Source organism: Gekko japonicus, unplaced genomic scaffold (genome assembly GCF_001447785.1).
Source record: "Gekko japonicus isolate JY-2015 unplaced genomic scaffold, Gekko_japonicus_V1.1 scaffold2363, whole genome shotgun sequence".
Taxonomy (NCBI): Eukaryota; Metazoa; Chordata; class Lepidosauria; order Squamata; family Gekkonidae; genus Gekko; species Gekko japonicus.
In genome coordinates this window covers 179672-192071 of record NW_015163158.1, presented here as the reverse complement: position 1 = coordinate 192071, position 12400 = coordinate 179672, and the positions used below count along the sequence as shown (strand labels likewise).

Here is a 12400-nt window from a genome sequence, read left to right as displayed (position 1 = left end):
GAGGAAAAAGATGGAGAGCCCACGGGGGGGGGGGGGGGGCTCCATGCTGGTGGTACATCTAGGCTGCCCCTTTTATTTGAAACTAGAGGTGTGCCTGTTTGCAACATTTAATGGTAGTTTGAATATATGAATGAACAGCTCTGCTAAGGTTGCCATTCCCCTGATGGGACCAGGAGATCTTCTGGAATTGTTCATCTCCATAACAAAGAAATCATTCCCCCAGGAGAAAGCGGCTTCTGTGAAGGATGGACTCCATGGCATTATGCCGAACTGAGGGTTTTCCCCACCCCCACCCTTCCTATCTTCCACCACCACCACCCATCTTCAAACAGGCTTACATTCTTCTTCTCCTCTCCACTTTAACCTTATAACAACCCTGCAATGTAAGCAGGGGTCATTTCGTAGAAAAAGAGGTGCAGGAGCTCATTAGCATAACTTATTTGCATATGCCACACTCCCTGACATCACCGGAAGTGTGTCAGAAGGCAACACCCCCTGCTCCAGCTCCACTGGACTGTTTTGGATTGCTAGCTATTGGGGGGGGGGGGACGCAGGAGGGAGAGCTTGTACCTGAAGGTGGAATTAGGGTGCACTCTGCAATTTACCTGGCTGCTTCTTGCTCCTTGTGGCCCAACTGAGGGTTGCTGGGAGCAGGGGGCAGGGGTTGTTGTATGTGCCCACCCCCTGGGCTCCTTACTGCGGGAGCTCCGCTCCTGTGCGCTCCTGCAGGAAATGACCCCTGAATGTAAGTCTGGCTAAGATTCTGTGTCTTGCCAGACAGCTGCGTTCTGTAGCACAATCAGGATTAATTTCAGAACTGGATCTGTCAGAGGGCAGGGAAGAGGTCATACTTCTTCAGAGGGGATACATTCTACCCTCTCTGGCTGTGCTGCTTGCCTTTCCCTGGTTTCTCATGAGTAACGCTTGGCCTCCATTGCAAAAAGTAGAGGGATGTTGTGGAGCTAATCTGGGCCAGGGTGTTCAGAGTGCAAAGGAAGGGTGGGGGGGGGGGGAGAACACATGAAGAGAGAATCATTTGGCCGAAGAGAAGGTGAACCCCAGAACTGCAAGATATCTCCCATTCCAGTCACTCTCACAATATATGGAATCCCCTTCATGACATGTGATATGTGGCAGCTACAAGCAAAGACCGCTTTTATGTTCTGGTGTGTCAAGGATGTGTCTATTAGGGGGACATATCATGCCGTCCTGCGTCAGAACCCTGTATGGTAGAAAAGCTTGAATACTGGCCAGTTCAGTTCACCTTCTGCTCACCAGCTGGGAACATTAAACCAATTTGCTGTCACTTCATTGTTTGCAGATGTTCAGCCTGTAATGATTCCTTGTTTTGATGTGTGTGTGTGTTCCTTTAAATGTTAGTTTGACTGCAGTAATACAAGGAGGGAGATAGGGGGAGATGTGTGTATTGTGACTGGTTGATGACTGAGAGTGTGGAAGGAGATGTTCCGAGAGGAATTTCTGTGTGTGTGTGTTTTATGACAGAGTTCATTGTTCTATGTGTCTTTGGAAAGTGAAGTGTGGAAGAGCTATTAAAGAGGGTCTGTGTGGAACTCTAAAAGTATTGTGAGAGAATCTACAGGGAAAAGAAATGAGCTGTGTCTAAACTGTATGATTAGACCCATGTTTTATCTTGTGTGGAAAAGTCAAAGAGTTTAGCCGGTTTGGCTGCATATGTGAGAAAGAGAGAGAATCCTGTCAGAGTGGAATTTTGGTGTCTAAGAGACTGGTGTGACACCAAGCTTGCTAGTTATATTTTACAAGTTCCTTTTTCCAGAAACCAAATCAGTCAATCCTAAAAGAAATCAACCCTGACTGTTCCCTGGAAGGCCAGATACTGAAGCTGAAGCTCAAATACTTTGGCCACCAAATGAGAAGGAAGCACTCACTGGAGAAGACCCCGATGCTGGGAAAGATTGAAGGTCAAAGAAGACGGGGACGGCAAAGGATTAGATGGTTAGACAGTGTCATCGATGCAACGAACATGAAGTTGAGCAAACTTCAGAGGACGGTGGAAGACAGGAAGGCCTGGCGTGACCTGCTCCATGGGGTCGCGAAGAGTCGGACTCGACTGTGCGACTGAACAACAACAAAACATGTTCTTATATTTCAATAAATCCATTTTTGTTTAAATATCTCCCAGAATTCAGTGCAGTACTTCCTCAGGGCCACATTGTCCTCTGAAGTGCCCAGACCCTGGGTTACACTACCAAAGGAGAGAGAGCTGGAATTTTAAATTCCTGGTGGCAGAAGAAACTATCAAGTTCGTATACACAAAGTGTGAGTTAAAAAGCAAAACCATTTCCCCCCCATAAGCTAGCATGTCACAGAGGGTGATTTAAAGGAAACACAGCCCCGACACCCCCCAAGATAGGAAGGACGCCACACAGCCCTGTTGGTCAGGATCAGTGTTCCCTCTAAGCTGAGCTAGTGTGAACTAGCTCACAGTTTTTTAGCCTCCAGCTCACAGATTTTTGTCTTAGCTCAGGAAGGATGCCTCCAGAGCAAACTAATTGATGCAGTAGCCAAATGGCTACCGCACAACTTTAATGCCAGTAGTAAAAAAGTCATTTTTTTGCTCACAGCTTAGAGGGAGCATTGGTCAGGGGACTTTTCAAGTACAGCGTGATGCAATTGGCAGTGTAATGGGATTGTCGTCATAAATCAGTGCTTGAGTGCAGTCCCACATTCCCCCCCTCTCATACAAATGGGTCCATGGCTCAGTGGTAGAGCATCAGCTTGGCACACAGGGGGTCCCAGGTTCAATCCTTGGCATCTCCAATTTAAGGAAACTCATCCGGAAACTTGGCCAGGGAAAGCTGTATCAGAGATCCGGATGGCAGTCCTACATTGCCCCCCTCTCACCGGTTGGAACCGGTGCAGCTTATGCCGGCTGAAATGCGATCACACTTACCTCCTGTCTGCGGAGCCCATCACTGTATGCCCGTTCACACACAGCGGGCGTCAGCGGTTTTTTTTTTTTTTTTTAAACTCAGTTTGTGCATGCGCATAGGCAGCCATCCACAGAATGGCGATCTTCGCGCATGCGCAAAACACCCTGTACCGAAAAGCATGCCCTGAAGAGAGGACTTACCTTTAAAGTTTAAAGACCAAACTGGCCTCCTTGAGGTCCCGGAGTCCTCCAAAACCTTAAACTAAGGACCTTTTCTTTTTTTAAAAAACAAACGCCGGGGCGAAGTTTCACCCAAGCGCATATCGCCGAGCTAAAAAAAAATGGCGGGCGAAAATCAGAAGCCTCGGGCTTCCAAACGGAAGTGGCTTTACAACGGTGGAGAGCGATCAGACGGGGGGTACAGCGATTACAACCGTTGCACTCAGGATACCACACTTGGGGACCTAGTGGCAGAATACAACGGTTTAAAGCTCTTTGCAACGGTTAGGGACGGAAGGCAGATGTTCGCCATGTGAACGCCGGTAAGTACACCGATTCCAACCAGCACCTATACCGTTGCAAATGCCCCATCTGAACGCACCCAGAAGGTTCCAGAAGGTCAATTTTCAGCATCTACAATTTAAAGAAAGACCTCAGCCGGAGACTTGGACAGAGAAACGGACCAGGTGTTCAGCTGTTGAAAGCAGTTGCTGTGCAGTTCTGTGCAGGGTCCCCAAACCTTCTGGATAGGCGGGGAGTCTACTGGGATTGATATCACTTTCCTGGCTTATACTGTGGAATTCTGCCCAGAATCACAGCAGCTGCAGCACAGCTGGATTGCCCAGATGCAAATGTGGGGGACCTGGCAGTTATGTTGGCCTCATCATACTGTGCAAAGCAGGTGATCTACCACTGAGCCACGGCCCCTTTGCTGGTGTGGTGGACACCATCCTGCTTTCCCCTGGAATAAACTGGGTGCGGGAGATTTTTGAAAAACCTGCAAATCTATTTGACTGGGGGCACGAGAAAGAAACGTGTGTCTCCACTCTGGGAAGGAAGAGGGAAACCTCTCTCAAACCACTTCTCATACCATTTTAAACAATTACTCCTTCTCCTGCTTTAGGCACAAGTCTCACTCTGGATTAACCACTCCAGGGTAACAGGCCTTCCTCTCCCTCTTTGTCTCTTGGCCACCTAATGCCTTGAAGAAAGGCTTCCTTTGACCCAAGCTTTAACTAAAGGGCTCCATCTAAGGTCTGATCTTGGCCTGAGGACTGTTTATAGGGTTTTTAAGGCTGCTCAGTTCTTGCTTTATGCAGTTTCCCCACTCCTGGTTTGTTCATAATTGCCAGTTTGGTTTTATTCTTGAGTGGTGAGCTGCTTTGAGCAGGCCTCCGGAGAGGGGGCATATCAGTTCTCTAAAGGAGCCAATGGGTGACTTCCTAACCTATGGGGAAATCAGAGCATGACTACAGGTGTCTAAAATTGACTCTGAGATTCTCACTGATGGAAGGAAAAGGTAAAGTAGTGAAACTCCAGGAAGGGTCACAGAGGGGGAGACAGGAATTAAAGGAAGAGGGTGGACAAAACTGAAGTAATGGCCAAGCTGATCCTTGGAGTACATATTTGTGGTGGTAACAGAAAACAATTTCACAGGCTGTACACTTTATTTGAAAGCATGAAAGATCATAGGTATGTTCCGTAGGATTTAAAGATATGTTGGCTCTTACTGAGTTGTTGATAACACAATGTAGAACAACAAAAACGACTCAAGTTTATTCAACAGGGCTTGCTCCCAGGAAAGAAAAACAAAACAGCATTGACAGATACTGGAGTGCAAATGGAATAATAAGCATAGGCCACCCTCTCTTTCTCTCTAGGTCTTTTGGGCCCTTAAGTAACACGCACACATCCCCCCCCCAGTGAGGCAGGCAGGGGGCGGGCAGTAGTTTTGTAAGGGCAACAGTCGGGGAGCCAGCTGGTGGGCGCACGAAGAGGGCAAAGCAGCATGGCTCAGCCCCCTCCTCCTCCGCTGCCTCCTCCAGCGCCTGTCTTCAAGGCCACGGTGAGTGCCACCCTCCTGGCTCTTCGGCTCCCTGGGCGCGGGGGCTCCGATCCCGCAGCCTCTGCGCCCCCCCCCGCACCCGTGTGTCTAGTCACCTCGGCTTGCCCCCCCCTCCCCAAGCGGACTTCCTACTCTGCCGCCGCAGCCCCCCCCTTTCTGGGCTTCGCCTCAGCCGCTTTCTCTTCTGCCTTGCCCCCTTTCCCCCTACCTGTTTCTCTCTCGCCTCCAGCCGTGCGCTTTGTGTTGCGTTTCTTCTGGCTGCTCTCCTTTTCTCTGCACGACTCAAGTCTTAGTGAGCTGCTCAGTTGTGTGTTGTTGTTTTTTTAAACTAAAGTGTGTGCATACCTTTTTGCTAGGGGACATGGGCAGGCACCGGAACTACCACCAGAAATGCGATCAGACGCCCGCCCTTGCCCCACGGTTTCCGGAAACTAGTACCTCCGAGGTACTAGTTTTTTACCACGCGTTTTCCGTGGGAAGCCTCGGGTGAGCCACGGGAGCTCTACGCTTCCCAGATGTGGCGGTGAGATCACGCCCGGAAAATCCGCCTATCTTCCATCCCTGTAGCGTGGCTAATGCTCCATGTGACCGGGGCCCCTATTTAAGTTGTGAGGTACCTTGTGCAGCTTTCTGGAGTAGGGTCATATTAGTCTTCTAAATAAAGGAATAACTTCCTACAGAGTGGGGATATCACAGTATCCCTACAGGTGGCTGGCAGATAAAATGTGATTCTGAGCCTAGGGAATAAAGGGGGGGGGGGGAAAGAAGCTCCCAGAAGAAACACAGGGGTGAGGTGAGGGGGGAACAGGCTGGAATCAGGGACAGATGGCACACAGGACTGAAATAATAGCAAGCTGACATCTGAAGTACACACCTTTGGGAAAGCTCAAAGGCTAGTGTGATCTTGGGGTGTATCAACAGAGGTATAACATCCAAATCACAAGATGTCATAGTCCCGCTGTACACTGGCTTGGTCAGGCCACAGCTGGAGTATTGTGTGCAGTTCCAGAGGCCTCACCTCAAAAAGGATATGGACAGAATGGGGAGCAGGTGCAGAGAAGAGTGACGAGGATTATCAGGGGCTTGAAGGCCAAGCCCTATGAGGAAAGGCTGAGGGACTTGGGAATGTTCAGTCTGGAGAACAGAAGGCTGAGGGGAGACATGAGCAGGGGGTTGTACTAGATAGCCTGTATGGCCCCTTCTAACTCTTTGGTTCTATGATTCTATAATTGCAGGCAGAACTAGATTGGTAACAAGAGACACTGCCTTTATCCACAAAGGCGAGTCTAATCTGTTGTTTCCTCACAACAACCCATTTTTTCATCACACCAATGCTGTGAAGGAGGCTAGATTGAGAATGTGTCTGGCCCAAAGTGAGACGACAAAAGTGACAAAATGAGGATTGGAAACTGGACCTCCTAGATGGACACTCTACCCACTAAACCACACTGTACCAACCAAAAATTCATATGGTTTCTCCCGCATGGATTCGTCAATGAGTATTAAGGGTGCAATTGAGCCAAGAATTTATGTAATTTCAATTGTGTGGATTCTTTTTTTTTGTTGTATCACAAGATGTTCCTTCTGAACAAAGGTTTTTCACATTTCTAACATATATATGGTTTCTTGTCAGTGTGTATACATGAAAGAGTAGCAAGGGTGCAGTTCTAAGCAAACATCTTTCCACATACCACACACTTATGTGTCTCCCTGTGTGTATTTGTTGAAGGCCAGTAAGGTCTCCCTTCCAAGTAAATCACTTGTCACATTCCTAGAGTTTATACAGTTTCTCTCCTGTATGGATTCGTTGATGAACAGTAAGCGTGTCTCTCCGAGTAAAGCTCTCACCACAATCCAAGCATTTATATGGTTTCTCCCCTGTGTGGATTCGTCGATGGGCGTTGAGGTTGTCACTCCGAGCAAAATTCTTTCCACAGTCCAAACATGTATATGGTTTCTGCATTGTGTGGATTCGTTGATGGACAGTAAGGTACTTACTCTGAGCAAACGTCTTTCCACACTCCGAGCATTTATATGGTTTCTCCCTTATGTGACTTTGTTGATGTATAGTAAGGTCTTTACACTGAGCAAAATGATCTCCACAGTCTAAGCATTTATATGGTTTCTCCCCTGTGTGGATTCGTCGATGTGAAGTAAGACGGGTGCTCCAAACAAAGCTCTTTCCACAGTCCAAGCATTTATATGGTTTTTCCCCAGTGTGGATTCGTCGATGAGCACTAAGTGTGTTGCTCCGAGCAAAGCTCTTACCACAATCCAAACATTTATATGGTTTCTCCCCCGTGTGGACTCGTTGATGGTCAGTAAGGCTGTCACTCCGAGCAAAGCTCTTTCCACAGTCCAAACATTTATAAGGTTTCTCCCCTGTGTGAATACGTCGATGGGCAGTGACGCTGGCACTGTGAACAAAGCTCTTTCCACACTCCAAGCATTCATATCGTTTCTCCCCTGTGTGGATTCGTCTATGGGTAGTAAGGTTGTCACTCCGAAAAAAGCTCTTTCCACAGTCCAAACATTTATATGGTTTCTCCCCTGTGTGGATTTGTCGATGAGCAGTAAGAGTGTGGCTCCGAGCAAAGCTCTTGCCACACTCCAAGCATTTATATGGTTTCTCCCCTGTGTGAGCTCGTCGATGAGCACTAAGAGTGTTGTTCCGAGCAAAGGTCTTGCCACAATCTAAGCATTTATAAGGTTTCTCCCCTGTGTGGGTCCGTCGATGGTCAATAAGGCTGTCACTCCGTGGAAAGCATTTCCCACAGTCCAAGCATTTATATGGTTTCTCCCCTGTGTGGACTCGTCGATGGTCAGTAAGACTGTCACTCCGAGCAAAGCTCTTTCCACAATCCAAACATTTATATGGTTTCTCCCCCGTGTGAGTACGTCGATGGGCAGTGACGCTGGCACTGTGAACAAAGCTCTTTCCACAGTCCAAACATTTATAAGGTTTCTCCCCTGTGTGAGTACGTCGATGGGCAGTGACGCTGGCACTGTGAACAAAGCTCTTTCCACACTCCAAGCATTCATATCGTTTCTCCCCTGTGTGGGTTCGTCTATGGGTAGTAAGGTTGTCACTCCGAAAAAAGCTCTTTCCACAGTCCAAGCATTTATATGGTTTCTCCCCTGTGTGGATTTGTCGATGAGCAGTAAGAGTGTGGCTCCGAGCAAAGCTCTTGCCACACTCCAAGCATGTATATGGTTTCTCCCCTGTGTGGATACATTGATGGGCAGTAACGCTGGCACTGCAAACAAAGCTCTTTCCACAGTCCAAGCATTTATATGGCTTCTCCCTTGTGTGGATTTTTTGATGGGTAGTAAGGTCTTTACTCTCAGCATAACTCTTTCCACACTCCAAACACTTATATGGTTTCTCCCCAGTGTGGATAGATTGATGGGCAGTAAAGCTGAAACTCGAAGCAAAGCTCTTTCCGCAGTCCAAACACTTATACGGTTTCTCCCTTGTGTGGATTCCCCAGTGCATATCAAATACCTGGGACTCAGCACCCTGGGAAGAATAGGATTCCTTTCCCCTCGTCCATTTTGTTTCAGTGTTTCCTCTTTGCCATTTTTCTTCCAACAGGAACTGTTGTGGTTCTCTCTTCGACTTGTTCTGGGGACCATCAACCTCTGGAACAGAGAGAGAAGACTATATAAAAAAGAGAAGTGGATTAACTGCTCTTGGCAGGACCAAGATCACTGCAAATGGAGACAAATCTTGCCACATACTGATCGGCTTCTGAGTCTTCCTTGGCAGGTAGTTCCATCAGAGGCAAGGGGACATAGTGGAACCTCCCTTTTAGAGAAGGCATCTATCAGAAGGCTAGTTGTTAGCAGGGCCATCTCAGGGGGAGGCTTTGGCTCTGCTCCTCTGCTTCTGAACTTTCTAGGGACTCTAGTATACCACAATGGGAAACAGGAGGGTGGACCACAGAGACCTCTGGCCAATCTCTTCCTGGATTCAAACACATTACAGAGCACCTTTTGCTGGACAGACAAAATGGAGTAGGATTTTAAACCCCAACTATGAAGATCCAAGGTGAGCTTCCCACATGTACAGTGCCCTGGAGTGGGGTTGGGCCCATCACTTCCAGTGTTTTCCGCATCACAAGGATGTCGTGCAGGTAAATGGAATAACCTCACAAATGCTGCCTCCACTCCTTAAAAGGAGTAGGATAAATGGAGAATTAACAGAAACCTTAAAATAAATGATCTGGGAGATCTGGATACCTTAAAATAAATGATCTGCCCACCAACACATCACCAGCACTGGACTTATCATATCCCGCAATGTTCCCTCTAAGCTGAGTTAGTGTAAGCTAGCTCACCGTTCTTTAGCCTCCGGCTCACACGTTTTTGCCTTTGCCCAGGAAGGAGGGCTCCAGAGTAAGCTAATTTATGCAGCTGCCACATCGCTTGCTCACAACTTTAACGTCAGTAGCTCACAAAGTAGAATTTTTGCTCACAGGACTCCACAGCTTAGAGGGAGCACTGATCCCAGGTCCAGCCCCCGGTTCTCTAAAGCACCACTGCCTGTCAGAAGAGATCCTATTGGTCTAGATGGACCAATCAGGGCACCTTCCTTGGTGCTAGTTATCACCTTTAAGGCCCTAGACAGGGCCCGGGTACTTGACGTTCTGTCTCTACCACAGTGTCCTCCCCTCAGTTAGTGCATCTCCCAAATCCTGCTGACTAGGTGGTCAGCAGAAATAGTGCATTTTCAGTGGTGGTCCCTTCAAAGCATGCCTGGAGCCTACCTATCTTTGAAGGACCAGGTCAAAACACTGCTTTTCAAACCATCTTTAACTCAGAGGGGCTTTTATCTTTTTTAGCTGTTTGACAGTCTGCTTCTCTCCTGAGGACATCTCAGTGGATATCTGTCAGGCTGCTAAATGTATACTTCATACTGTTCTCATACCCCCAGCTTAAATTTTAATGTTGATGATTTATGTCGTGTGCACTGTTTTACAGCATTGCAGATGTTTGTGAGCTGCATCAACTGGGTATCTGGAGAGGCAGCATATAAATAAATCCATGTGGAATAAAACTGAGTCCTGTATCAACATGGAATTCACTGCCACAGGAAGTGGTGGTGGCTACAAGCATGGACGGCTTCAAAAGGGAATTAGATAAGCATCTGGAGCAGAGGTCCATCTGTGGCTATTAGCCACAAGGTATAGATAGGGGCTCTGGGGCAAGTGATGCTCTGTCTTCTTGGTGCTTGGGGGGGGGGTCAACAGTGGGAGGGCTCCTAGTGTCCTGGCCCCACTGGTGGACCTCCTGATGGCACTTGGTATTTCTGGCCACTGTGTGACACAGAGTGTTGGACTGGATGGGCCTTTGGCCTGATCCAACATTGGCGTCTCTTATGTTCTTAACATTTCCCCCCAAGCTGAAGTACAAACAAACCGGCCTTTCTGTCCCCGTTTCAGCTTCTCTTTCACATTTGAGAACACTTTCACAGACATTCTCTGGCTGTTTCCTCATGAGAAATCACTCCATTTTCCAGGAGGCAAAGTAATCCCAAAAGAAGTCCTATCCTCTTCCAAGACAAAAGGAAGCAGATACCTGCTGATATCTTCCTTTCTTCTGAGTCTTGGAAAAGCAGATCTCCTGCTTCTTCCACTCTGAATATGGAATCAGGTATGGGAAAGAGAAGTCTCTCTTTGAGGGAAAGAAACAGAGCAGCGACTTCCACATATTCCAACTCTAAGAAACATGCAGATTTTGAACCAGGCTATACGAACCACTGCCCCTCTTACTGCCAAAAAGAAGAAATGCCAAATTTGTAAACTCCTGGAACATGTAGGGAATGGGAGGTGAGGTTGCTAGTGATCAGATCCAGTTAGTGGCCCAACACAGAGAAGAAAAGAACTTTTGCACAGCGAAGGGAAGCCTTAGCCCAGACAGAGCCTCCAGGATAGAATATCTTAGTCCCCCTTCAAAGGCACACAAAATCCAGCATCCCAGACTGACACCATCTAATGTGGCTCTGATGAAGGGCCGCTGTCTAAGGGCTCCTCTCCCTTTGAAGAGACACCTCAATCCTACCAGGACAGGAAAAGTTGGTGATGGATCCCCAAAAAGCTGAACTCTTACTAAGAATGCCTAACTTGCTTTACAAAAACTTTTCCATCTGATTCCTCTGTCTACGAAGGCGATTTTTAATCTCTACATTCCTTGAATGAGCACAGAATAGCTCATGAGTTGGCCCGGTTGAAAAGCTTCCCTTTGGGCTGTCTGACCCTTATCGTTCCATGGCCGTTCACTTGTTCAATTCTCAAAGGCCATTTAGGGGAATGTTCTTTTTAGTTTACAAACTCTGTTTGCTTACAAACGAATACTTCAGGAGTCCACTAGGCATGCAGAAGCCTCCCCTTTGCCTGTGTGTGGAGCTGATCTACTCCCCACCCCTGATGACAGTCCCCATGAGAAACCTACGACAGTCCTCCTTAGAAGGAGCCATTTCTCCCTCAGGCACCTGTGAGTCAAGGGACAAGGGAGCCTTACCCAGAGAGGCCACATTCCGACGATTCTCCTCCATCACTTCCTTGTGAAGGATTCTTTGGTCCGGACCCAGCAGAGCCCACTCCTCCTCCGTGAAATGAACAGACACCTCCTCCAAGGTCACCAGACCCTGAAAAGAGACAAAAAATTAATGCCCTCTCTTCTCACGCTAAGGTAACAATTCTTTCCTTCTAAGGTCAACCAAAAAGGATTGTGGTTCAATGTTCCCTCTAAGCTGTGGAGTCTTGTGAGCAAAAATTCTATTTTGTGAGCTACTGGCATTAAAGTTGTGAGCAAGCCATTTGGCTGCAGCATAAATTAGTTTGCTCTGGAGCCATCCTTTCTGAGCTAAGACAAAAATCTGTGAGCTGGAGGCTCAAAAACTGTGAGCTAGCTCACATTAACTCAGCTTAGAGGGAACACTGTTGTGGTTATATTCAGACCTTTATGAGGTACCTTTATTTTCTGTGGGGTGAGCAGGATAGCAGTGAAAGGACCAAGGAATAATCTCTCAAGCCTAGGGAGAGGTGGGGGTCGGGATTTGTAGTCAAGTCAAGTCAAGTCAGGCTTTATTGGCATAAAAGGATTTGTAGTCCCACACTTACCTGCTCTGGCTTCACAGTAGATGATCTGCCACAAAGTGAAGGCGAATTATATATCACCGGTTTCATGACACCACCTGTGAAGGATAAATTGGCACGTGGAAGACATTCCTTCCATTTCAGTTCCTTGAGCACTGGGAGAAATATCTCCTGTATATATTGGTTCATGCACAGAACTCAAGGTGCTGATTCAGAAGCAGAAATCCTTGTACTAACAAGAACAATTTTGAATTGAGAAGCTGGGGTGGAGCATCTTTCCCACACAGTATGTGTGGGGGGGCATACAAGAAGATCACCCACTGG

At 47.6% G+C, this 12400-nt stretch overlaps 1 protein-coding gene across 1 annotated transcript in view; it reads right to left on the bottom strand.

Annotated features, from left to right (window-relative positions):
* Positions 1-12158, bottom strand: part of LOC107106859 (zinc finger protein 726-like) — a 22968-nt gene extending 10810 nt beyond the window's left edge. Inside the window, 3 exon segments of the mRNA XM_015407076.1 lie at positions 6529-8618; positions 11499-11625; positions 12101-12158. Coding sequence (XP_015262562.1) covers positions 6529-8618; positions 11499-11532 — 2124 coding nt within the window. The 5' untranslated portion in view covers positions 11533-11625; positions 12101-12158.
* Positions 12159-12400: the final 242 nt, after the last annotated feature.